General features: G+C 42.4%; 1 pseudogene and 5 gene segments (V, D, J or C); all 6 read right to left on the bottom strand.

Annotated features, from left to right (window-relative positions):
* Positions 1 to 231: 231 nt before the first annotated feature.
* On the bottom strand, positions 232 to 1,559 carry LOC100756692. The segment is given in 3 exon segments: positions 232 to 393; positions 1,124 to 1,434; positions 1,514 to 1,559. Coding segments are annotated over 3 exon segments (519 nt in total).
* A 2,172-nt stretch (positions 1,560 to 3,731) lies between these two features.
* LOC100756391 lies at positions 3,732 to 4,914 on the bottom strand. The segment is given in 4 exon segments: positions 3,732 to 3,777; positions 4,390 to 4,406; positions 4,451 to 4,761; positions 4,869 to 4,914. Coding segments are annotated over 4 exon segments (420 nt in total).
* Positions 4,915 to 8,854: 3,940 nt separating this feature from the next.
* LOC118238952 lies at positions 8,855 to 9,299 on the bottom strand. The segment is given in 2 exon segments: positions 8,855 to 9,174; positions 9,257 to 9,299. Coding segments are annotated over 2 exon segments (363 nt in total).
* A 4,903-nt stretch (positions 9,300 to 14,202) lies between these two features.
* On the bottom strand, positions 14,203 to 14,661 carry LOC118238916. The segment is given in 2 exon segments: positions 14,203 to 14,534; positions 14,616 to 14,661. Coding segments are annotated over 2 exon segments (378 nt in total).
* Positions 14,662 to 16,306: 1,645 nt separating this feature from the next.
* Positions 16,307 to 16,809, bottom strand: LOC118238951. The segment is given in 2 exon segments: positions 16,307 to 16,683; positions 16,764 to 16,809. Coding segments are annotated over 2 exon segments (423 nt in total).
* A 6,232-nt stretch (positions 16,810 to 23,041) lies between these two features.
* LOC118238950 lies at positions 23,042 to 23,521 on the bottom strand (annotated as a pseudogene).
* Between the last annotated feature and the right edge of the window lie 359 nt (positions 23,522 to 23,880).

The raw sequence follows: 23,880 nt of genomic DNA, 5'->3' as shown, positions 1-23,880 counted from the left end.
AAAAAATCCTAAACAAAGTTATTTAAAAAGAGACAATCACTGAACAAATATGCCATTGTGTTAGTTTTGTTTATCTAACTCCTGGAAATAGGGCTTAACTTCAAGAGCCCTCATATAGACCAGGGAGATAATCTGAAAAGACTAATTATGCCATTAGGTACCAACTTCAGGAAGCTTCTTGGTTAGATGTGGTAGCCCATGTCCAGTTCTCCTTTCAGCACTGGGACCCAATCAGTTTGCACATAGGCACACTGTGTGCTTGCCTCTACAGTCTCCCTGAGTTGATGTGTCCATCAGACCCTTGTGTCCAGAGGAGACTGTTTCTTTGGAGTCCCCCATCACCTCTGGGTCTTGCAATATTTCCACCTCTGCCCCTACATTGTTTCCTTGGTCCTGAGGTGAAGGTTATTGAAGATCACCCTTTTAGGACCCGGGGCTCCCAAGTCTCTCATCTGCACACAGTGTTCATTTGTTGTTCTCTGCCAACTCCCCGTCAATTGTAAGGATAAACATATTTGTTGGCTGATAGCATACTAAGTGCATCCAACTTGGCGAATGCTCCTCAGGAGAGGTGATGTATTTACTTGGGCTCAAGCTCAAATTATTTTTGCTCACTGAAATACATAAGCAGTGCCTTCAATGATAGGGTGTTATCATCAGTTTGTGGGGAGCAACCAGTAGTAGCCTGAAATATTTGTGTGTTTTCAATAGGATTCTTTGGCCAATGACTCAACTTGAGAATGTGTATCCACGAATAGCCATCTTCTACATATCCAGTTGTTTACTGAAGGTGAGCATTACAACAAATTGAAATTTGCCGTGAAGATTGAGGTTTAAGACTCAGTGGACCTAAGGTGCTCTGAAGCACCTTGTTTAGAGACCAGGCACACTTCATCCTAATAAACCCAAACACAGACAGACCCTCATTTTTGATCATCTTAACAGGGAGTTAGGGCATATGACAGGAAACCCAGGCTCTGAAGCTCAAAGTGAAGAGGAAACCCCAAACACTCACAGGAAAGTTGTGCCACAGCCACAAGCACCCTGCCCTGCATTAGGAAGAAACAGAGGAGAACAACCCTGAAATATGGTACAGCTGTCAGCCGAGGCTGTGTCTCTGTGCTCTCTGAGAACAGTAGTATGTGGCAGTATCTGCAGTGTCCATACTGGTGACCTTGAGCAACACCTGGTTTTTGGAGTTATCCTTGGAGATTGTGAGCCGATTCTTTAGGGATGGGTTGTAGTACTTCTCATCATTCCACCAAATGTCTGACAGCCACTCAAGAACCTTCCCTGAGGGCTGGCGGATCCAGCTCACACCGATACCAGAAGTGCTCAGTGAAAACCCAGAGAAAGAGCAGGTCAGACTGAGAGTCTGGGAAGGCTGCAGCAGCCCAGGGCCAGACTCCTTCAGGGTAACCTGGGACAGGACATCTGTGGGGGAAAAGTAGAAGGTAAGGTTGGCACAGAGTGAATTATGGGAGTTCATGCAGTAGGAATCCATGGAACTCACATGCAGGCACATTCAGCAGCAGGAATGAGGAGGCAAACAAGGCCATGGTGGCACACCAGTGAGTGCCCAGGCCCAGCTTTGCCTTTTTAGCCTATGCTTGGGTGGAGCAAGGAGAGATTTGCATTCCCTCACCAGGAGCTGACTCTGATGGAGGACTTAAATTATGGGTCTCAGGGAGAGCTGGTGTGAGATGAGGTACACAGGATGTCTCAGGGAAGTTCACTTCTGCTCACCATAGAAAGGAGCCCACATGAGAAGACCCAGGTCCTCAGTAGGCAACACATCTGATGATAACTGTGTGAATTCAGCAATCAAGAGTGTGTGTCATTTACAGGCTGGCAGTTATGCAGTCTGTAATTGCATGGAAGAGAGTTGTATTTCATTGACTTTACTAATCTGTCAATCTCCTGCCTCACATATTTGATATTCTATTATTCAACATGGGCAGCTTCATGTTTACACTGCTGTCTATTTCTGAAAACTTTAAAAACAACAGCAGCAGATAATATAACCTGTAGCAGAGACATGGTCAGTTATCTCAATTCTCTCAGATGCTGAGCATCCTGGAGAAAGGGAAGAAGGACAGAGAATGATGAAAGTCACAGCTCACAGGGCCCAGGGATTTCTTCACAGGTTCAGTGATGTTAAAGAGCAATGCAGTCTGCTTTTTTCTTGTGACTATTGGTGTTTAAAGCCAACAACAGCCAGCTCCAAGGTCCTGCAGTTTCTTCTGCACACTGGGCTGGGAGATGAAGCCAGGGCTCACAGGAAGTGCTCTCTGGCCTTCTGTACATTTCCTCAAGGATAAAGTCTATTTGGTGCGCCCCGATGGAACACTGACTCCCTACAGCATGCTGGCCCCAGGCTGATGGTCAGATCATCATGATGGCTCCCTTTATCCAGAATAAAGTCCTGTCTCACAGCCAATCCATGACGTGGAAACGGGGAAGAAAAGACTTCAGAATTACATAATTTTCTGATAATTTCAGACTATGCTTTAAATCATTTTTGTTTACTTCTGCTATTAGCATGATAATTACATAAGCAATGGTGATTTCTTGTGCCATGTGAAACATTTCCTCTACTGAGCATTTAGGTGTTGCTCTCTCCAGATATTGATCTCCCCTGTGTTGGATGTTTCAATATTTCTTATAATGTCAATCATGATGCTAAATGATTTCTGGTCTGAGGGGGCACAGATCTGTCACAGTCAGTGACATAGCTTAGAGACTTGGAATTAGATGGTTCTCTCCACATCTCACACAGGAAAGAGAATGGACATTTTTGTCTCTTGTGTCCTCTGTGATTCTATATCTCTCTGGCATGAACCCACAGCCTCATTCAGAATTCAAATGTGTTTTTTCTCCATGGGAGTGTACAGATGTATTCACTGTACCATTCATAGGTTTATTAATTTCAATTCAAATCACTGTTTTTCATTTAATTCTCTATCTTCATCAAGTTCTAGGTTTGTGTGAAATTCACATGAGCAACCATTTATGTGAGCAGAAACCTGCCAATTACAGCGTTCACAATGCTGGGGAGACCCCAGCTCTCTACTTCTGAACATAGCTTCAGACACAAAGAAATCCATGCATTCTCTGTGCACACACATGTTCCCAGGTCCCCGTACTCATTCAACAGTGCTTCTTTAGGATTTGTCTGTCCTTGATTATCACTGAGACTGAAATGTGATGTATGGCATAATAGTCTGTGTTTCTTTTCATGTTCAGTCTCTTTCAGATTTATACACATTGTGACATAGAAACTGCATGCTACATGTTGAGAGACAACATGGTATTTCATGGAAATGCCACACATGTTCAACCTTCAACCATTGATTTCTGGAGTAGACATCATAGACAATAAGGCAAGGACTACCTGTTCAAAAACTCTTGTAGAAATTCCATAAATTGGTGTTTTATGGAACACCAATTTTACTATTTGCTTTCATTCTCTCTCTCTCTCTCTCTCTCTCTCTCTCTCTCTCTCTCTCTCTCTCTCTCTCTCTCTCTCTCTCTGCCTCCCCTGTGTGCTGTTTTAAAGTCTTGTGGGTTTGTACAGTTGTGTACACAGATGAGTGTGCTTGTGTGTATACACACATACAGAGGCAATAGTTGTTATTGGCTGTCTTTCCCCTCCCACTTTATAACCCTTCTTTAATATAGGGTTTCTAACTGAACATGAAGCTCATCAATTCAGCAGAAATGACCTGCCCCTAAGCTTCAATGACAAATCTCTTTGTCCCCCAGTGTTGAAACCATAGTTACCAGACTCATTCACATCTTTCAACAACTGAAGGGATCAGTTTAAACAAATTTCCACAATGAACAGAGATGAAAGTCCTGCAGTAATAAACTGAGTTAGCTAAAAGCACAGCTGGGTCACATCTGGATTACAGCGCACAGTCCTCAGTTAGAGGAGAGGAGGGAAGTTTCGGGGAAGGTTCCCGGCCTGCTAGGGTTGATGGTAATGATTTCGGCCGAACCTTCCCCTTGGTTTTCACTTACACACAAATTTATGAGTATTATAATCAAGAAATCCGAACAACACTCTGCCTAGAGTAAGAAAGGACTCAGGAAAGTCCAGGAATTCCTTATCATGTGATTTCAGTGACTGTGTTAATGTCCTTTATGTCCTCATAGCTGTCGGTTTGCATTTTGTTATGGGGGACTGTGCTTCATATTTTTAAAATAGTACAAAGAGAACATGTAATGTTTTGAGGACACTGTATCCCTTCACATCTCACGTGGAGACAGAATTTCCAGAATACAGCAAGAAAAAGTGCAGCCCAGACACCTGATGGGTGCTTCCTCTAACCCTGTCTGCATAATCTCCTGGAATGGACCTGTGTTCAGTGTGTGCTGTGCGCCCCCTGGTGGCCGTGAGCGGCCTCACAGTGAGGTTTACGTCTGGGTTCACACTGAGATCACTCACTGTGTCTCTAGCACAGTAATAAGTGGCGGTGTCCTCAGACTTCACACTGTTCATTTGCAGGTACAGAGTGTTCTTGTCATTGTCTCTGGAGATGGTGAACCGGCCGTTCACGGACGGTGCATACTTTGTGGTACTGCTGTCTCCATTAATTTCTGCAACCCACTCCAGCCCCTTGCTGGGAGCCTGGCGGAACCAGCTCATCCAGTAGTCACTGAAGGTGAATCCAGAGGCTGCACAGGAGAGTTTCAGGGATCCCCCAGGCTTCACCAGGCCACCCCCAGACTCCACCAGCTTCACTTCACACCGAACTCCTGAAAACACAAAAAAAATCCTGGTCCAGAAATCATCGCACATGTCCATTGTCCCTCATATTAATGTCCACTCACACAGTCAGCATCTACTGCTCTCCATAAATTACCTTTTAAAAGAGCAACAAGGAAAATGCAGCTCAGCCCCAACTGCATGCTGATCCCTGAGTGAAGTCTTGGGATCCACAGCTGAGCTCCTCTGTCTGAGCTGTAAGGTCAGGACTGGGCTGCTTTTCTTGAGCAGAGAGAGGGCCCATTTGCATGTCTTCCTGCTTTATAGCAAGCTCTGTAGTGGAGCCTGGAAATGGCAGGTCCTGTGTTATTTGTGAATGTGCTGGAGGAATCAGATCACAATGTTAATGTTGGGGAAAACGTTATTTAATTAGATGAATTTCCAATAATCTCCTGATATCCGTTTGCAATGATGGATAAAGAGTATTAAGTTACATCATTTTCAATCATCTACTATGATCCCTTTTACAAACAAAAGACTCATTTTAATAAAATTTCAACTCAATTCTGCGTGTCTTGGATTACAAACCTAAGTGACATTGCTTTCCCATGCACATTTCTGTAGGAGTTGGCACTGCTGTGTGGACCTCATCCTTGATGAATATAAAATTCCCTGCAGAGCTAATGCTTTGTGTGCAGCATCTTCCTGAGGTTGGAAACTCCCTTTCTGTATGGAGGTCATGTGACATGCCTGAATCCCAGCACTCAGCTAATCACATGCATGAGCCTTTTCCAGGCAGTCTGTGTATTTCTTTTTTATCATCTAATTTAGATTTCCATTGCTGCATGTTTACCTATTTGTCCCTAGAAATGTGGAGTGACTGAGAAGCTGAACTTCAAGGCAGAGCCCAGCATTTTACTTCTCTGTGTCTGCAGGTGTCCCCATCAGAGCAGCAGCAGGGGGCAAGTGCCATTCAGGTGTCACCTCACCAGGAAGTAAATCCCTGATGGGTGAATCTCTGATTGGCAAAACTGGGACATCAGACTCCAGAATGTCTTTTTCTTTTGCTGTTCTTTTTCATTTTTGCTCCTGCCATCTTTCTTTGATACTTGGCATAGTGTGAATGGGTCTGGGGAGATTCCCACTGCCTGTAATATATACAGTGTTCTCATGTGGAAACATCCCATTCTACTGGACAGTTTTACCTGTGCATTATTGTGAAGATGATTTCTTCTTAAGCTGCACTGTCCAACTGATAATAATAAAGTTAGTTTAAATAGACTAATGATGATTGAAATTAATACAAGGGAGCTTCGCACAGCGAGGGCCTGTGAGTTTCACTTCCACAGTTGCATAGACTGTAGTTCAGGTTAATGATTAGGGAAAACACTTGAGTCCTTGGAAGCCAAGCTGTCTCAAATTCTTTCCATCTTAATGTTGAAAGATGCATTTACAGCTCTCTGTAAAAGATATTGGAATCCAAGTTAGGAATATTTATATTAGGAGATGGTATAAATTGACCATTTCATTTAAAGCCTTCTCAATAGAAGGAAATCCTGCCTGGTGCAGGAAACTTAGTCAGATGCCCAGGGTTTCTCACATCATAGATGGTGGAGGAAAACATTCAACTGCCACTAACTAGCATGATTTCTAACTACACTCCAACTCTTTGTCTTCATACTTAAAAATATGTGTTGTTATCTCCACTCATCAAGAAAACTTGTCTTGGCAAAAGTTGGAGACCACTACAGAAATCACAGCAGATCAAAATGCAGAGTTGTTAAGCCCAAGCCTCAACTGATATATCTACAACCCATCTCCTACATCATAGGCTTAGGGATTGTGGTAGAAGAGGAAGTAGAATGAGTGTGTGCACCCTAGGAAGGGTAAGCCTGCTCTGAGATTGTGTCTCCTGTACATATTAGAGAAGATGTGTCCATCTAGTCTACCTGACAAGGCTCTTGAAACATGAGCCAAACAAGAATGAAAACAGCAGACACACTAACATGAAAGGAGGAGTGTTTAACAGGCCTCAGCTCTACTCAAAATTTTATAGGCACTAAGGATCCCAGAGCAGGAGAAATAGTCTTCAAGAGAATAGAGTATACCTCTAGGTTTTCTAATACCATAAAACCCTGAAAACTTATTACATAAACAGAAGTTGAATTTCATTATTTAGAAATACATAAATCACACACACACAGAGAAATAAATATTAATAACTTAAAAAAGAATGAATTTGAAAGAAAACAGGAGTCTCCAAAGGGAGGTTGGTAGGGAGAAAAGGGAATAGGATATGAAGTATATTATAATCTAAAAAGCTATTCATATTAATTGACAATGAAAACCCAACTCCTTGTTTCTTGAGTTTCCTTAATTGTCAGATAGACACAAAAATAGTACAAAATGCATGAGTGATTGCCTAGGAAGAACAAAACCACACCCTGAAAATTCCCCTCAGGGCACATGCATTACACCCTAGAATTCTGGGGTGGCTCAGTAGGATCAAGAACTATAAATACTCCTTGTATTTGTAACATTAGTGAGGCAAGCCTGGGACTCATGATGCTGGTTTCCCACAAAATCTAATACAAAAATTCCTCTAGAGACAATTCAACAAGACATATTACAGGAAGAGATAATTTTGGGTACTGAAAACAAATCTTCCACATCTTCTTTAAGGGTCCTCCTTGTTTACTAGCTTCTCTAGTGGTGTGGATTGTAGGCTGGTAATCCTCTACTCTATGTCTAAAATCCACATGAGTGAGGACATATCATGTTTGTCTTTTTGATTGGGTTACCTCAAACAGAATGGTTTCTTCTAGTTCCATCCATTTTTCTGCAAATTTCAAGATTCCATTGTTTTTTCTGCTGAAAATGTACCACATTTTCTCTATCCATTCTTTGGTAGAGGGGCATCCACGCTGTTTCCAGTTTCTGGCTATTACAAATAGTTCTGCTATGAACATTGTTGAACAAATGTTCTTGTTGAATGAATGTGCTTCTTTTGGGTATATGCCTAAGGGTGGAATTGCAGGATCTTTTGGCAGACTCATTCCCATTTTCCTGAGGAATCACCATACTGATTTCAAAGTGGCTGTACAAGTTGGCACTCCCACCAGCAGAGGAGAAGTGTCCCCTTGTCTCCACATCCTCTCCAGCACAGTGTGTCATTGTTGTTTTCATTTAAGCCATTCTGGCTGGTGTAAGATGGTATCTCAGAGTTGTTTTGATTTGCATTTCCCTGATGGCTAAGGATGTTGAGCACTTTCTTATGTGTCTTTCAGGCATTTTTAGATTCTTCTATTGAGAATTGTCTATATAGTTCTGTACCCAACATTTTCATTGGATTGTTGGATGTTTTGGAGACTAGCTTCTTGAGTTCTTTGTATATTTTGGAGATCATTCCTCTGTCAGATGTGGGATTGGTGAATATCATTTCCAGTCTGTGGACTGCCATTTTTGTTTGCTGACTGTGTCCTTTGCCTTACAGAAGCTTCTCAGTTTCAGGAGATTCCATTTTTTCAATTGTTGATCTCAGTGTCTGTGCTACTGGTGTAATGTTCAGGAAGCGGTCTCCTGTACCAATTAATTCAAGGGTATTCACCACTTTGTCTTCTAATAGGGTTAGTGTGATTCAGTTTATGTTGAGGTCTTTGATCCATTTTGACTTAAGTTTTGTGCAGGGTGAAAGGCTTGGGTCTATCTGTAGTCTTCTACATGTCCACATCTAGTTATGCCAGCACCATTTGTTAAAGATGTTCTCTTTGTTCCAGTGTATAAATTTGGATTGTTTGTCAAAAATCAGGTGTTCATAGGTATGTGGGTTAATATCAGGGTTTTCATCTCTATTCCATTTGTCTACCTGTCTATTTTTGTGCCTATACCAAGCTGTTTTCAGGACTATAGCTCTGTACTATAGCTTGAAGTCAGGGATGGTGATACCACCCTGAACACACCCAATCAAGTCTGATCTCGGAAGCTAAGCAGGGTAGGGCCTGGTTAGTACTTGGATGGGAAAACAGTTGTTTCTCTTTCCTGGTTCTAAAGACTTAAGAGTTCCTGGGCTTGGTTAGGGCTGAGCTCCCCTTGCTGGCCCAGAACTCCTCTGCAGGGAGGTTTTTGTCTGGGCTCATGCTGAAGTCACCTCACTGTGTTTCTTGCACAGAAATATGTGGCTGTGTCCTCAGTGGTCACAGAGTTCAGCTGCAGGAAGATCTGGTTCTTGGCTGTGTCTCTGGTGATGGAGATGCGGCTCTTGAGGGATGGGTTGTAGTCGGTGCCACCACCATTATCTATGTACCCCATCCACTCCAGCTTCTTCCCTGGGAACTGCCTGATCCAGGTCCACCAGTAACCACTGGTGATGGAGAAACCAGTGACAGAGCAAGTGAGGGACAGCGACTGTGAGGGCTTCACCAGGCCAAGTCCTGACTCCTGAAGCTGGATCTGGGACAGGACACCTGCAGACAGGAAGAGTCAATTCTGTCAATCACATGTTGTCACATCCCCTCATGGACACATGTATGAAATGGTCACACTCACCAGGAAGGGCTGTCACCAGGTACAGAAGACCCAACAGTCTCATCTTCTAGGCTACACCCCCTTTTCTCAGAGGTCAGCCTCCTGTGAGAGAGATGTGAGCTCCCACAGCTCAGGAGGGGATTTAACTTAGAGCTGGAAGATGAATTTGCATGTGGAGAGTCAGCCTTGTCCTTATAAAAGAGGAGGGTGGATACCACTCCATTTCCTCATTACAACACAGCCATCACTGTGTCTCATTTTCTATAGTGTGTGTCTGAGGTAAGACAGTTTGGGGACCACAGGGCTCACAGGAAACACACACTGGCATGACCCCACCTCCATTTCCTAGAACAATGCCCCCCCAATCTTCTGCTCCTATGTATATTTTTTTCTTTTTTCCATTCATTTATTTCTTAACATTTTACATATTATTATTATTCTTTAATTAATTAATTTTATATTTAAATTCCAGTTTCTCCTCCCTCCTCTCCCTTTCCCTTCTCCCACTCCCCCACCTCTCATCTGCTCCTTGTAGAGTATAAGTCCTTCCCTAGGAAGCTACTAATTCTGTCCATCATCTCCTTGAGGCTGACCAAGGTGCCTCCCCACCCCCTGGCACCCCTGCGTCTAGGCTGGGCAGGTTCTCTCTCCATGTAGAATAGGCTCCACTAAGTCTGATTGTGCATTAGAGTTAGATCTTGTTCACACCATCAGTGGCCTCATGTATTTTCCCAGCTGCACCACTGTCACCTATATTAAGGGAGTCTTGTTCAGTCTTATGCAGGTTCCCCGTTAGTCAGACCTGAGTCACTGATCTCTCACTGTCTCAGGTCTGCTGATTCTGTGGACTTCCCCATCATGATCTTGACCCCTTTGTTCATATTATCACTCCTCCCTCACTTTGATTGCACCCCAGGAGCTTGGCCCATTGGTTAGTTGGGGATTTCTGCATCTGCTTCTCTCTGTTTATGGTAGAGGGTTAAAGCTTCTCTGGGGTTGAGGATTGTAGTCTGTGTATCTTTTGCTTCATTTCTGGTATCCACTTATGATTGAGTACATACTATATTTGTTTTGTGGGAATGGGTTTCCTCACTCAGGCTGTTTTTTTTTTCCTACCTTAGTCCATTTGTCTGCAGATTTTAGGATGTCTTTGTTTCTTACTGCTGAGTAGTACTCCATTGTGTAAACATATCACAGTTATTTCATCCATTATTTGGTTAAGGGGCATCTAGGTTATTACCAAGTTCTGGATTTTACAAATAATGCTGCTATTAACGAAATTGCTGCTTCTGTATTTTTTGGTTTCATGTCAACTCCAATCTACTATTCACACTTGGCTTCCTGAGTTCCTGGTTTCTGGTTAGGAAGACCACCCTGCTCAAGAACTTTTTCTTCCCTTTTCCAGCCAAATAATGTTTTCCCATCTTTCCTAGAAAGTTAGCATGCTGTCATGTCATTGTAGCATGGGGTCCATACCTACTTCTGTTATGATAAATCTTTCCAACAAACCCGCCAACCCCCACTGCCACGTGTGCACTCTACGCCAGCCGCCTGCCTGAGTTAGGGCCCCAATTAATGCACAGAGACAGTTGTATTAGGTATAATGCTGCTTGGCCAATGACTAGGATTCTCATCTGTTAGCTCAGTCTTAATTATCATAAATCTATATATTTTATAAGACTTATCGGATGCCTTCCATTGGCGCTCTCCCTTACCATGGGATCACATCGCTGCTGCAGGAGGCAAAGGGGAAATAAAGGAATACTTCCTGTTTCTCCTTGCTTAAATGAGTCTCCTTGCTATGTCACTTCCTGCCTGGATCACCACTTCTCTACTACATTTCCCAGAATTCTCTTTGACTCCTAGTCCTGTCTAACTTGCTGTCTCATTGGCCAAACAGTATTTTATTTATCATCCAGCAAGACAAACACAAACACAGAAGCACTTCCCCATCATACTTCTTCCTCCTTCCTGACTGCAGAATGTAGAGGAAACACATGCTGATGGGAGAAGCTTCTTCCCATACTTCCTCCTCCCTCCTCAACTCCCAAGTCCCCAGATCCGTATTCACCACCTTGCTGTCTTTTGAAAACAAATAGGATTCTAGTGAATAAAACAATAAGTAAAAATAGATAAAAATATTGCATTTGAACAAGACAAAACAAACAAAATACTGAAGGAGAAGAGCCCAAGAAAAGGCACAAGAAACAAGTGTGGTTGCAGGGACCACCAGAATTATACTTAGGAATCCCATAAAAAGACAAAATGAGAAGCTGTTCTATATAGGCAAAGGAACTCTAGGATAAAATAAGAGATAAATAGATAAATGTATGAAATAGAAATAAAGACATGTGGTATCATGACACAGGGAACCTTCCACAGGTATTTGATTAGATCCTGATGGCATCTGCTGATGGAAATGAAGCCTGTGCTTAGGACTATTTGGTTTCCTCCACCTGACACCCTTTAAGAAATGTCATTTTTCAATTTAAAGGTGTTCTGAATTGGAGATAGGTTCTAGGCTAGGGATGGGACCTCATGCATACCTCCTTGTGCTCAAGAACCCCATCTGCTGTGGACAAATGCATGTCCTGGCTTTCCAATAGAGAAATTCTTTCTACTCTGAGTAAACTGGCTTCATGGTGATTGAGAGAGTCTTTGAACAGGGTTATTTCTGTTATTGTAGCATTCCCAGGAGAGTGATACAGATTCCAGGAACTAACAGATCCTGTATCCTTCTAGGGGAGGGTTCTAACTGCCATAGGAGATGGTCTCCTAGGCCTTGTATGTGGTTAACTGAGAGGAATAAACTCTGAGTTGAGTCAGGAAACAGTCTTGCTGGCCTCTCTTCACTTACTCCGCAGGCTCTGCATGAATAATTTATTTTGGTTTTTCTTTTTGATGCCTCATAGCAAAAATACTTAGCAATGTTATTGATCATATGGACCTGTTGTCATTTGAAAATCATAATACACAATATCAGACTGTGTACCTCTCTCTTTTCTTTGACAGAGCATGGTCTCCAATTGATTATTTTCACCCCATGTAGGGATTGCTCTGAAATGTTTGTAGACAGTTTTATTCTCTATCAGCAATCCTTTATAGGTCAGGAAGGTTGTCTGAAGAACCTTGTGTTACTGTAATGCAGCAGGGTAGACATAAGATGGAATTCTTTGGAGTATGGAAGCTTTGACTATTCTTGAGAAATCCAGTCTCTCTCCACAGAAGTCAGCCCTATGAACCTTGCATTAACCAGCAAGTTCATGTCTAACAACAACCTTCATGTGACTGTTAGTCTTTCTGCTGAAAATTTCCAGGGATATACAAATAAGGAATCCTCTTTCCTTTCTATCCTGAGGCTTATATCTGAGCAAGAGAGATCATGATGGTGATGAACCTTTATACTGCACATAAACCATTGCGAGGACACTAGGCCTTGGAGGAGAAGAAATTTTTGTAATAAAAATTGTCACATTGTAGCCATGCTATTAATGGCAGCCTTATTTTTCCTGATATTCAGCTTATGTAGAGCCAAGGATTGTGTCTTCTGCTAAATAAAACAGAACAGAAACAAAAAGCCTACATATACAGAATTGCTTAGATACAGACATATGAAAGTTATAACTGAGTCCAAAAGTAAGAGTGGATACAGCAGTTGTCCTCGGTAGTATAGTGGTGAGTATCCCTGCCTGTCACTCGGAAGACCAGGATTCGACTCCCCGAGGGGGGGACTAGCAGCCTATTGCAGGGCATTGGAGGCACATGCTTTAACCCCAGCACTCGGGAGGCAGAGGCAGAGGATGTCTCTGAGTTAGAGACCATCCTGGTCTACAAGAGCTAGTTCCAGGACAGCCTCCAAAGCCACAGAGAAACCAGTCTTGACAAACCAAAAAAAAAAACAAAGAGAAAGAAAGAAAAAGAAAAAGAAAGAAAAGAATGGATATAAGTTGTCTATGACACCTATAAAAATAAAATTCTCCCTCAATCTCTTTGTCTCTCTCTCTCTCTCTCTCTCTCTCTCTCTCTCTCTCTGTGTGTGTGTGTGTGTGTGTGTGCTTGTGTATGTGTTGGTGTGGGGGGCAGGGTTATCATATTCAATACACTGATGTCTAGTCAGTGTCAATCAGTGTGAAAATAAAACTTGTGACAAAGACAATGAAATTGGGGAAACAGGGGAATGATCAACTGGGCTCCTGATGACATCAACGCCTTTTACATCACCAGTTTCCAATCCCGACCTCTGGCCCATGTTATATGAGCAGAAGCCCAGAATGTCTCCAAAGTGACAGATTCTATATGGAGAGGACTTCATAAAATGACATTTGGCTCCATCGTAATCTCTCAAATGAGATGAAATTTGATTGCTACCAACAAAACAATACAGGATTAGACTTACCTATAAATGATTATATGGAATTTAAATTAAGAGGAAACATAAAGAGACACCACAAATCTATGGAGAAAACTTCCACAAAAGTATTTGGTGAGCTGTTAGATACATTACTGAATTTAATGAAAGTTGTTTTTGTTTGTTCAGCTATTGTTGACTTTTATTTTCCTAGCAAAATTCATATTATAGTGTATACCTAGATACGCCAATAACAGTTCTAGTATCTTAGATTTAAAGGGGACACACACACACACACACACACACACACACACACACACACCTGTCATAACGTATTGTCACAGCGTCTTTTTCTCTGTTTCATTAAAGCAGAAGCTTGTCAATGGAGGTGGTCACTGATAAAGATCTCCTCAATGTCTAGTTACTGCAGGACCACAGGGCTTACTCAATCATCACCAGTTCATTCTCAGATGGCATTTGGAAAGCTTGACAAACACCCTTTAGGACTGTTAGGAGGAGCATGAAAAGGGGGCACCCAGATTTATGAATTCTGAGAAAGTCCCCAGGCTAATCTTCTGTGTCCTCTCAGCTTCTTGTTCATCCAGGATTTCTGACACACTCAGGATTTGGTTGCAACACTGTGTCTCTTGCACAGTAATAAGACAGCAGAGTCCTCAGATGTCAGGCTGCTGAGCTCCATGTAGAATGTCCTGGAGGATTTGTCTCTAGTCAGTGTGGCCTTGCCTTGGAATTTCTTATTGTACTTGGTGTTACCACTATCAGGATCAATTCTTCCAATCCACTCCAGTCCCTGCCCAGGCTTCTGCTCAACCCAGTGCATATAACCATAAGTGAAGGTGTAGCCTGAAGCCTTGCAGGACAGCTTCACTGAGGCTCCAGGCTTCACCAGCTCAGCCCCAGACTGCTGCAGCTGGACCTGGGAGTGGACACCTGTGGAGACAAAGGCAGAGTGGATGTCACTGTCACCTGAGAACATGGCCCCTCCTCAAGTCTGGAGCTTGGAGCCCTTACCTGTAGCTACTGTCACCAGGAAGAGGATGATCCGGCTCCATCCCATGGTGAGGACCTGGGTGCTCAGTGACTGTGGAGAGGACACTGATCATGTGTTGTTGGTGGTGTGGACATCCCTGTATTGACCACCATAGACTCCTGTGATTTGCATATTCATGAGCAGGGTGCTTCTTAGATAAGGACCTAGTCCAGCTGGAGAATGAGGAGGTAGAGGACACCTGGGTCAGGCAGCAGGATGCAGAGGTCCAAATCGTCATCCTGTCTGAGGAAGCAGTCATTCCTGAGACCTGTGCAGACCCTACAGAAACATCAAGGCCTAATCATTCAATTTACAAATAGAATTGGAACCTGAGATATTTGGTCCTTCAGGGGAAGAGATTAGGTTCTATTGGTACTAATAATTGTGATTGGATATTTCCAAAGCTCCTGAAATTAGCAGAGTTTTAGTCTTCTCTCATGGAGGAACAATATTTGCTTTGCTTTCCCAGCTGTTTTCAGCTCTGTGTTTCCCATGTTTGCGTCTCTCTCTCTCTCTCTCTCTCTCTCTCTCTCCTCTCCGTCTCTTCTCTTCTCTTCTCGTCTCGTCGTCTGTGTGGTGGTTCTGATGTGTTCTCTGTTGTGTGTGTGTGTCTGTGTGTGTGTTTGTCTGTGTGTGTGTGTCTGTGTCTGTGTGTGTGTGTCTGTGTGTGTGTTTGCTTCTGTGTGTGTGTGTCTGTGTCTGTGTGTGTCTGTTGTGTGTGTGTGTCTGTGTGTGTGTGTGTCTGTGTGTCTGTGTGTGCCTGTGTCTGTGGTGTGTCTGTGTGTGTGTGTGTGTGTGTGTGTGTGTGTGTGTGTGTGTTGTATGGAGGTGCTGGGGTTATCCTGTGTCATACACTGACATCCAGTCATTGTCAGTCAGTGTCAATCTAAACGTGCTGCAGAGACAATCCAATTTCAGGAAACAGGCAATGATCACCCAGGGTTCCTGATGACATCAAGGCCTCTCCCATCATCAGGTCAGGATCCCCTGCTCTGGCCCAGTGTTATGTGAGCAGGAGCCCAGAATGCTGAGAGAGTAACAGAGTCTATACCAGAGGACTCCACAGTGTGACATTCGGGTCGTCTTCATCTCTCAATTCATAAGAAATTTGACTACTACTAACAAAAGCAATCCAGGATTAGACTCACCTATAAATGATTACTTAGAATTGAAATTATGAGGAAAGGTAAAGTGACTCCCCACAAATCTTTGGTAACAACTTCTACTAAAGTATTCAGTGTGCTGTTAAGTATATCAAACTGAATTTTGACATGTGTTTATGTTTGTTCTGATATTGTTGATCTATTTTCCTAGCCAAATTATTATTATAATATATTCCCAGCTACTTTATCAACAGTTCTAATGTCTTTAATTTAGATCACACACACACACACACACACACACACACACACACACACACACACACACACACACACACACACATAATGTATTGTCACAGCTTTTTATATCTTGTTTCATTAAAGAAGACACATATCAATGGAGGTGGTCACTGATAAAGATCTCAATTTGTGGTATAATGCAGGGCACACTCAGTCATTTTCAGATGTCATTTGGAAAAACTGACAAACACCTCATAGGACCATTAGGAGGAGGCTGAAACAGGACAGTCAGGTTCATTATTTCTTTGTAATCTCCAGGCTGCTCTTCTGTGTCATTTCAGTTTCTTGCTTCCTGCTCCTCCAGGTTTTCTGACACACTCAGGATATGATTGCAACACTGTGTCTTTGGCACAGTAATAGACTGCAGAGTCCTCAGATGTCAGGCTGCTGAGCTCCATGTAGGCTGTGCTGGAGGATGTGACACTGTTCATGGAGACCCGTCCTTGGAACTTCTGTGCATAGTTTGTGCTTCCAGTTCTGGGGTTGAGACATCCCATCCACTCCAGCCCCTGTCCAGTCTTCTGCTTCACCCAATGCATATAGTACTCAATGATGTTGTAGCCTGAAACCTTGCAGGACACCTTCACTGAGGACCCAGTCCTTACCAGCTGAGACCCAGACTGCTGCAATTGGATCTCGCCTTGGACACCTGTGGAGAGAAGGAAAACTGGATGCTACTGTCACCTGAGCCTCTATTGTCCTCAGGCCTGGAACTGGAGAGCCTCTTACCTATAGCTGCTGCTACCAAGAAAAACAAGCTCCAGCTCCAGTCCATAGTGAGGATGTATGCACTCAGGGACTGTGGAGATGAGGTTAGTCACCTGTTGCTGTGGTCTATGGACATCTCAGTATTTAGCATCACTAATTCAGGTCATTTGCATATTCATGAGAGGGTTAACTGTTATTATCAAGACCTGATCCAGCCTGAGAAGAAGGCAGAAGCCTCCAAGTCATCAGGATACTGATTGACCAGTCCTAACACACTCTTATTGAATACATCCCATAACTCATCCCTAAGCTCTTCACAGACAGACTCCTTCCCACTGGGACTAAAGTCCCCACTGTCATGTTCCTCAATCTGAGACACACTGAATGTTCCATGAGCCAGCGACCATCCTCAGTGTGAAATGTGTTTGTGATTCAGGGAACTTGCATTGAGGGCATTGAGTCCATCCTGGCCCACCAGGCTTTAGCAGAGGATATTGGAGAGTGTTGTTCAACCCTCATCAGATACCCGCAGGACCCATGGGACACCTCTAATATTAGCTGGCCATACCTTAGACATTTTGCCAGAATGGGGCATGAATTTCAACCTATTGAGTAGAACAACCATTGTTATCAGTGTAGGCACTTAGTAAGGGATCTATGTTAATGTGTCTGAGACACAGGCAAGAGGATCCCAAATGGACTCTTGATAAAGTCAAACCCTCCAAAAAATTTGGCTGTTAAAGTTTTCTTTTTAAGCATGCTGCAGGTGTGTTTCTCATGAGTTTTCTTCTTTAAATCCCTTTCTTTTGTCTATTTGTTTGCTTTCTACAGTGGTAAAGAAATGTTGTGGAGTTGAATGGTTGGTACTTATGTAAGTAAAAGAAAATTGTCCTAATTTGAACCACCTTAGTCAAGATAGTACTTGATAATAACCAGAACATTAATCACAAAAACAATATAAAAGTCATCCAAATTAGAAAATTGAAACTTACTCATCAATTCAGACAGCATGAATATATATGTAATTAGAAACACTCAAAGACTACATGAGGAATTAGAACCAATAAACAAATTAAGAAAGATACACCATCACTATTCCCTATAAATTAATATTAGACATATTAAAAAACCAAGAAAGAAAAATAAAGACATACAGAATTACACCATGCACACCCAAACTCTCACTACCAAATTCCTAGCCTCCTCCTCCCTATGAGCTATTTACACACACACACACACACACACACACACACACACACACACACACAGAAAGAGAGAGAGAGAGAGAGAGAGAGAGAGAGAGAGAGAAGAGAGAGAGGAAATCATGCTCAGTTTTTTCAGTGTTTTTTTTTTTGTACATGATTTCAGAGATGACCACTTCACATTGGAAATTTGAAAATATTCACTCAGCATGAATATGATCATGAGCCCATATACACATATGCACATAACTCAGTTGAAAGATGAGAAAAAATCAATTAAATAGTAAAAAAATACCTGATAGGCATTTATCTAAACAATACTTATCTATGTTCATACATGTCTAAAGAATTTCCAGTTTTGAATTATTATTGATACACAGGTTAAATGCACATGGGCATGCCCATCAGGTATCTTAGTATAACTTGACAGAAACAAGAGATAATAATGGCTGATGCACACATAAAGAATTTCATTGGTTTGTCTGTAGACGAGTGTGGTGAGACTGGTGTGCACTCTTCACCAAACAAAACACAGCTTCACCATAAGTTGTCCCAGTCAACCAATAGGTTACAGATAAGAGACATGAACGTGTGTTTCATGAGAGGTCTACACCAACATCTGCATCTATGGCAGGGTCATTCCTAGGAGTCAAGGTAAGAAAAGGACTTCACTATGAAGCTGAGAGTGGTTTGTGGGGTGGGGAAATTGAGGAGTTAATGGGAGGATTGGCTGATCACTATCATCAAAATATGTCATAGATACATAAAATAACTATAGAAGCAATAAAATGACTAAGATGAAATTGATCACAGTATTTGAGGAAGAAGTCATGGACAAAGAAAGCATGGCAAAGAGAATCTGTGAGAATACTGTGATGTGGTCTTGAGATGAGGAAAACTCTGTCCTGTGTGTGAAACTGAATGGACCTGAGTGAGATAATCCAGGGACAGGAAGACAAACGCTGCCTGACCTGAGTTACATGGAGAATGAAAAGGTGGAAACCCTGGCACCAGAGCACATTGTTCTGATTCCCAGAAGGGGAGGTGACAGAAGAAGAGAAGAAAGTCAGAAAACACACGGGGAATTTATATTCCAGAATTGTTTAATGATACATTTTAGGGTACATTTCACAGCAGTTATTTGTGTCCTGGGTTATAATGGGCAGTGGGTATTGCTCTGTTCCATGCTCTGGAGCAATTTTCTTTCATTGTGTTGACTTCAGCCCTGATGCACTGAGCACTGCCTGAGTCAGCTTCATCCCTAAGTGTAGCTGCCACTTGAGGTTGGGAACTCCAACTCTTTTAGTATTCTTATTAAATTCTTTCATTTATTTTACTTACCAACCACAGTGTCCTCTCCTTCCTCTCCTCAGATACTCGGGATCATGGTAGAAACTGTGAATAATGCAGTGTCTGAACCTTGTGGAAACAAAGCCTGCTGGAAGGAAGGCAGCTCACCTCCTCTCAACCATAGTCAAAGGACACAGACAGTAAGTGTCCCGCGCTAACCGTCTCGCCAGCAAAAACGACATGGGGACACTCCTCAGGATCCTTCTGCAGTAAAGCTTTAATGCCTCTTGAGAGGGAGAGCATCAGCTTACAGAGCGGAGACTCTGAACACCCAAAAACCCCTCCTTATATAGGCTGGCAACCGTCGCCTCAGACTGTTACTTTCTGACTGGATGAAGCCCGTCGGACCATATGACGTCAGCTGAACGAACCATATGACGTCACGGGAGGGGCAGAGACTAAGGGCTGGAAAGTTACAAAGTTACCTAGTGCGCATGCTCACAGCTTGTAACAGCTCATTACATATGCACCAGCTTGTAACAGCTCCTAACAATTAAGGAGCTGTGTGTCTGACAAATGGTCTTCTAGAGAGGAGAGCACAGCAATACAAAAGCCCTGAAATATATAAATATATATATATATATATATATATATATATATATATATATGAATGAAAGCAGGAGCAGAATAGAATATAAAATTTTACTCATGTATGAAAAAGTTTGTCTTTAAAAACCATATTAGTACTACAAACTGAAGAACCCCAAAATCCTATTTCTTGATATATGACTCCTGAATATATGGATGAGTAGGTCTCTGATTTTTTTGCCTTCTCTTGGGACTCTTTTCCTTCTGCTGACTTGCCTTTTCAAACTTAGTTGTGATGGCTTTTTTTGATTATTATAATTATATTATATTGTATTATGTTTCACTATTAGCACATACTAATATATCACTGGAAAATAAGATGACAAATTATGAAGAATATGTCATGGCATTTGGCCATAATTTTAAGGTAAACATAAATCTGGCTTTTAGTCTGTTATTAAATCTGTGATTAAATTCAAACATGATTTAAAAATTTAATCTGTCATCCAATTTAAACCTGGTTTAAACATTAAATTTATAACTGATTTAAACTACTGACCACAGTGTTCATCTTATAGGAATATTGGTATTGTAACAGCACTTGGCTTGGAATCTAACCTGAATGTATAGGAAAACAGAAGCCATTGTTTTTGTTTTGTTTTGGATTGGTATGGTTTGGTTTAATCATAGTTCCAGAGCTCCTAAAACAATACATGCTTTGATTTGGTTATTTCCCAGATCAAGATGATAAGCCCTTAGTGCTTAACAGGTCATACACTCCGGATGTAAGACACAAGTAACTCAAGCTGTAAATGATTTGTAAACTTCCTCAATGATGACTGATGCTACTATGTCCAAAAGAACTTGTTCAGGCTATAGAGGGTGAAAAGTCACCAACCAAACATTTCCCAGCTGTGTACTACTCCTATGACAATTCTTCCCTGCCAAGACAAATACCTTCACTGGCAAACTAGTGTCAAGACTCTGTTGAGAGACAACTAGCCTCTGCTTATTTGAAATTGTATCATGAGACACAGGAGGGCACATGTGCCTAGTAACATTTTTCATTGAAAATAACATTTTTTTTTGAGAAAGGGCTTCTCTGTGGCTTTGGAGCCTGTCCGGGATCTAGCTCTTGTAGACCAGCCTGGTCTCAAACTCACAGAGATCAGCCTGCTTCTGCCTTCCAAGAGCTGGAACTAAAGGCGTTTGCCACCAACGTCCAGCAAAAAATAACATTTATATAAATACATTCTAATCACAATTCTCACAACTCCCCAGCATTCCAACTTTCAGGTCTTCGTGCCCCTCCCTTTAGAAATTAATCTGGTGAATAAAGTGACATGTACCCAATCTATTATACTCAATCTCTAAAAATTTCCAACAAGCCACACAGGTTCTTCACTGTTCACAACTACACACCACACACACACACACACAACACACACACACACACAACACACACACATGGTAATCTCCACTCTCCAAGATGTCAGGCTCTTAGGACGTTTCAGTACCTCTATCCGCCCTTCATTGTTCAGTGGTCCTAGCTTCATCTTTTCTCTTTTTCACCGGGTTCTCCACTGAAATTGAGGACCAGACTCCAACACTGCAGCAAACAAGTCTTTTCAGTCTCTCTGGGACAATACTGTCACTGGTTGACCATGAATTTAATGTCTGCCTCACAAAGGGTAAATGCATAACATATGAGAATATCACTTCCTTAAATCTCCTCAAAAATATCATTCCCATGCTAATACAGTCAGCTTTTCCACAGCCTGGAGGATATCTGTCATTTGGCAGTTGTTGCTGTCAGGTGACTGGATAAATTAAGGTTGGTTGTTTGAAAGCCTTGGGCTGTTCCTCTCTAATCTTATAATGTAATACTGATGTTGGATATGCTTTCAATTCCTCTGTCTTTATCTGAATATCTCTTAAAGCTTGTAACTTATCAGTCAAAATGGAATTGTTTTCTTTATTAACTCTTTCTAAGACCTGTATCTTGGCACTCATGTCAAGCAACTTGGCTCTCATATCAGCCAACATTGTAGGGATAAAATAAGAATGATCAATCCAATAATGTTAATCTTTGGCATTGTGTGGATCCCATCTGAGTTAATTTTCCCCTCTTTTATTTGTTCCCTTTTACACAACCATCATGTGATCATACAGAGACATATCTCCTTCCATCATAATGGTGTTTCCAATTTTTTAACGTTGGAAAAATTTTTTAAAACTAATTCCCCCATCTAAGAATTGCCAATTGTCTCTCCAAATCTGGTGATGATGATGGGGAAATGTTATACTTAGGGAGTCTGAGTGGAGAACACAGGCTGTGGACATCATGGTGAATACACCCAGCTGCTGCTGCTGGCCTGTCATCAGTCTGAGGAGGGGATCCAGGGAAAGCCCAAACCCACTTGGGAAAAAAGCCAAAGAGCCACCATCTGCACTGGGGAACATGGAAACATGCTGACTCGGTTGGCATTAGGAAGTCAAGCACCTGGAGCATTTTCTGTAAAGAGGCTGCAACAGAAAAAATAAAACAAACAAACAACAAACAAAACGACAACAACAAAACCAGAATGGCTCAGAGGGCTTGGGAAGAAAGGGAAAGACAGCCTCTGCTGATGTGACTCTGCTGGGCACATTTCCCAGCAGGTACAGCTGCTTCAGGGGCCAGTGGCTGCAAAGCCACAGGAAAGTGGCTATTTCATGAAACCTTGACCCAAAAATTGGATGAGGATGAGGTGTTAATCTCATGAGTCTTAATCAATAAAAACCAAAAGTCAGATATCAGGGTAAAAACCTGGAAGATCAGAGAACCGGAAACAGCTGCCACTTGCTTCCTACCTGCTTTGTTCCTACATCAAAAAAGGCTGAGATCCTGTCTACATCCAACCTTTTCACTTCCTGTCTCCACCTCGCAAGTGCTGGGATTAAAGGTCTGAGCCAAGAGAGCTGGGATTAAAGGCATGTGCCACCACTGCCTGGCTTCTGAGGTTAACTAGTAGCTAGCTCCACCCTCTGATCTCCAGGCATGTAGAGACCACAAGTTCTGGATGCGTTCAAGTAAATCCTCAGATGGATTGACATCTGAGAACTCAGAACCAGCATCCAATTATGTCTGCACCTGTTCCTGCAATGTACTGGTTTTCCATATGTGGCCTGCGCCCCCTGATGGTCCTGAGCGCTCCTGCAGGGAGGTTTTTGTCAGGTTCACACTGAAGTCCTCTCACTGTGTCTTGCACAGTAATAAATGGCTGTGTCCTCGGCTCTTAAGCTGTTCATTTGCAGGTAGAGGCTGCTTTTGGAGTCGTCTCTTGAGATGGTGAATCTGCCTTTCACAGACTCCCCATAGTATGTTACATAATTGTAACCCTTGGTTCCAATTTGTGCAACCCACTCCAGCCCCTTCCCAGGAACCTGGCGGACCCAATCCATCCAGTAGTCACTGAAGGTGAATCCCAGAGGCCACACAGGAGAGTTTTAGGGACTTTCCAGGCTGCATGAAGCCTCCCCCTGACTCCACCAGCTGCACCTCACACTGGACACCTGTGAAAAGAGAATCCTGTCAGTAAACTCTCACAAATGCCCACTGTCCCTCTCACTCAAGTCCACTCACACAGTATATTTTCTTATACATAAATTACATTTGAAAAGAACAACAAGGAAAACCCAGCTCAGTCTCATCTCCATGCTGAGCGTTGAGTGTTCTGTGATGACCACAGAATATTAGGACCTGGGAGCCCAGAGCTGGGTGCCTCTGTCAGAGCTGTAGGGCCAGGGCTGGCTTTCATGGGGAGTGGGGAACATTATTTGCATGTCTTCTTGCTATATTATCAGCTCATGGGCAGGAGTCTTAGGGAGGACAAATAAGGGTGCAACTATTCAAGTTGAAATTAGGAACCAAGTGGTGTTTATAGCATCAAAGCGTCAATCATTGCCCCGGGCATGTAGCTTAGTTGTTAGAGTATTGTTTTGCATTCCTGAAGCCCCGTGTTCATCCATACCATTACATGATAAGCAAGAGCTTGGAGTAGGAGAATCTTATACTG

Source organism: Cricetulus griseus, chromosome 5, assembly GCF_003668045.3.
Source record: "Cricetulus griseus strain 17A/GY chromosome 5, alternate assembly CriGri-PICRH-1.0, whole genome shotgun sequence".
Taxonomy (NCBI): domain Eukaryota; kingdom Metazoa; phylum Chordata; class Mammalia; order Rodentia; family Cricetidae; genus Cricetulus; species Cricetulus griseus.
The sequence above is the reverse complement of the archived record's forward strand: the minus strand, read 5'-3'. Positions and strand labels throughout refer to the sequence as shown.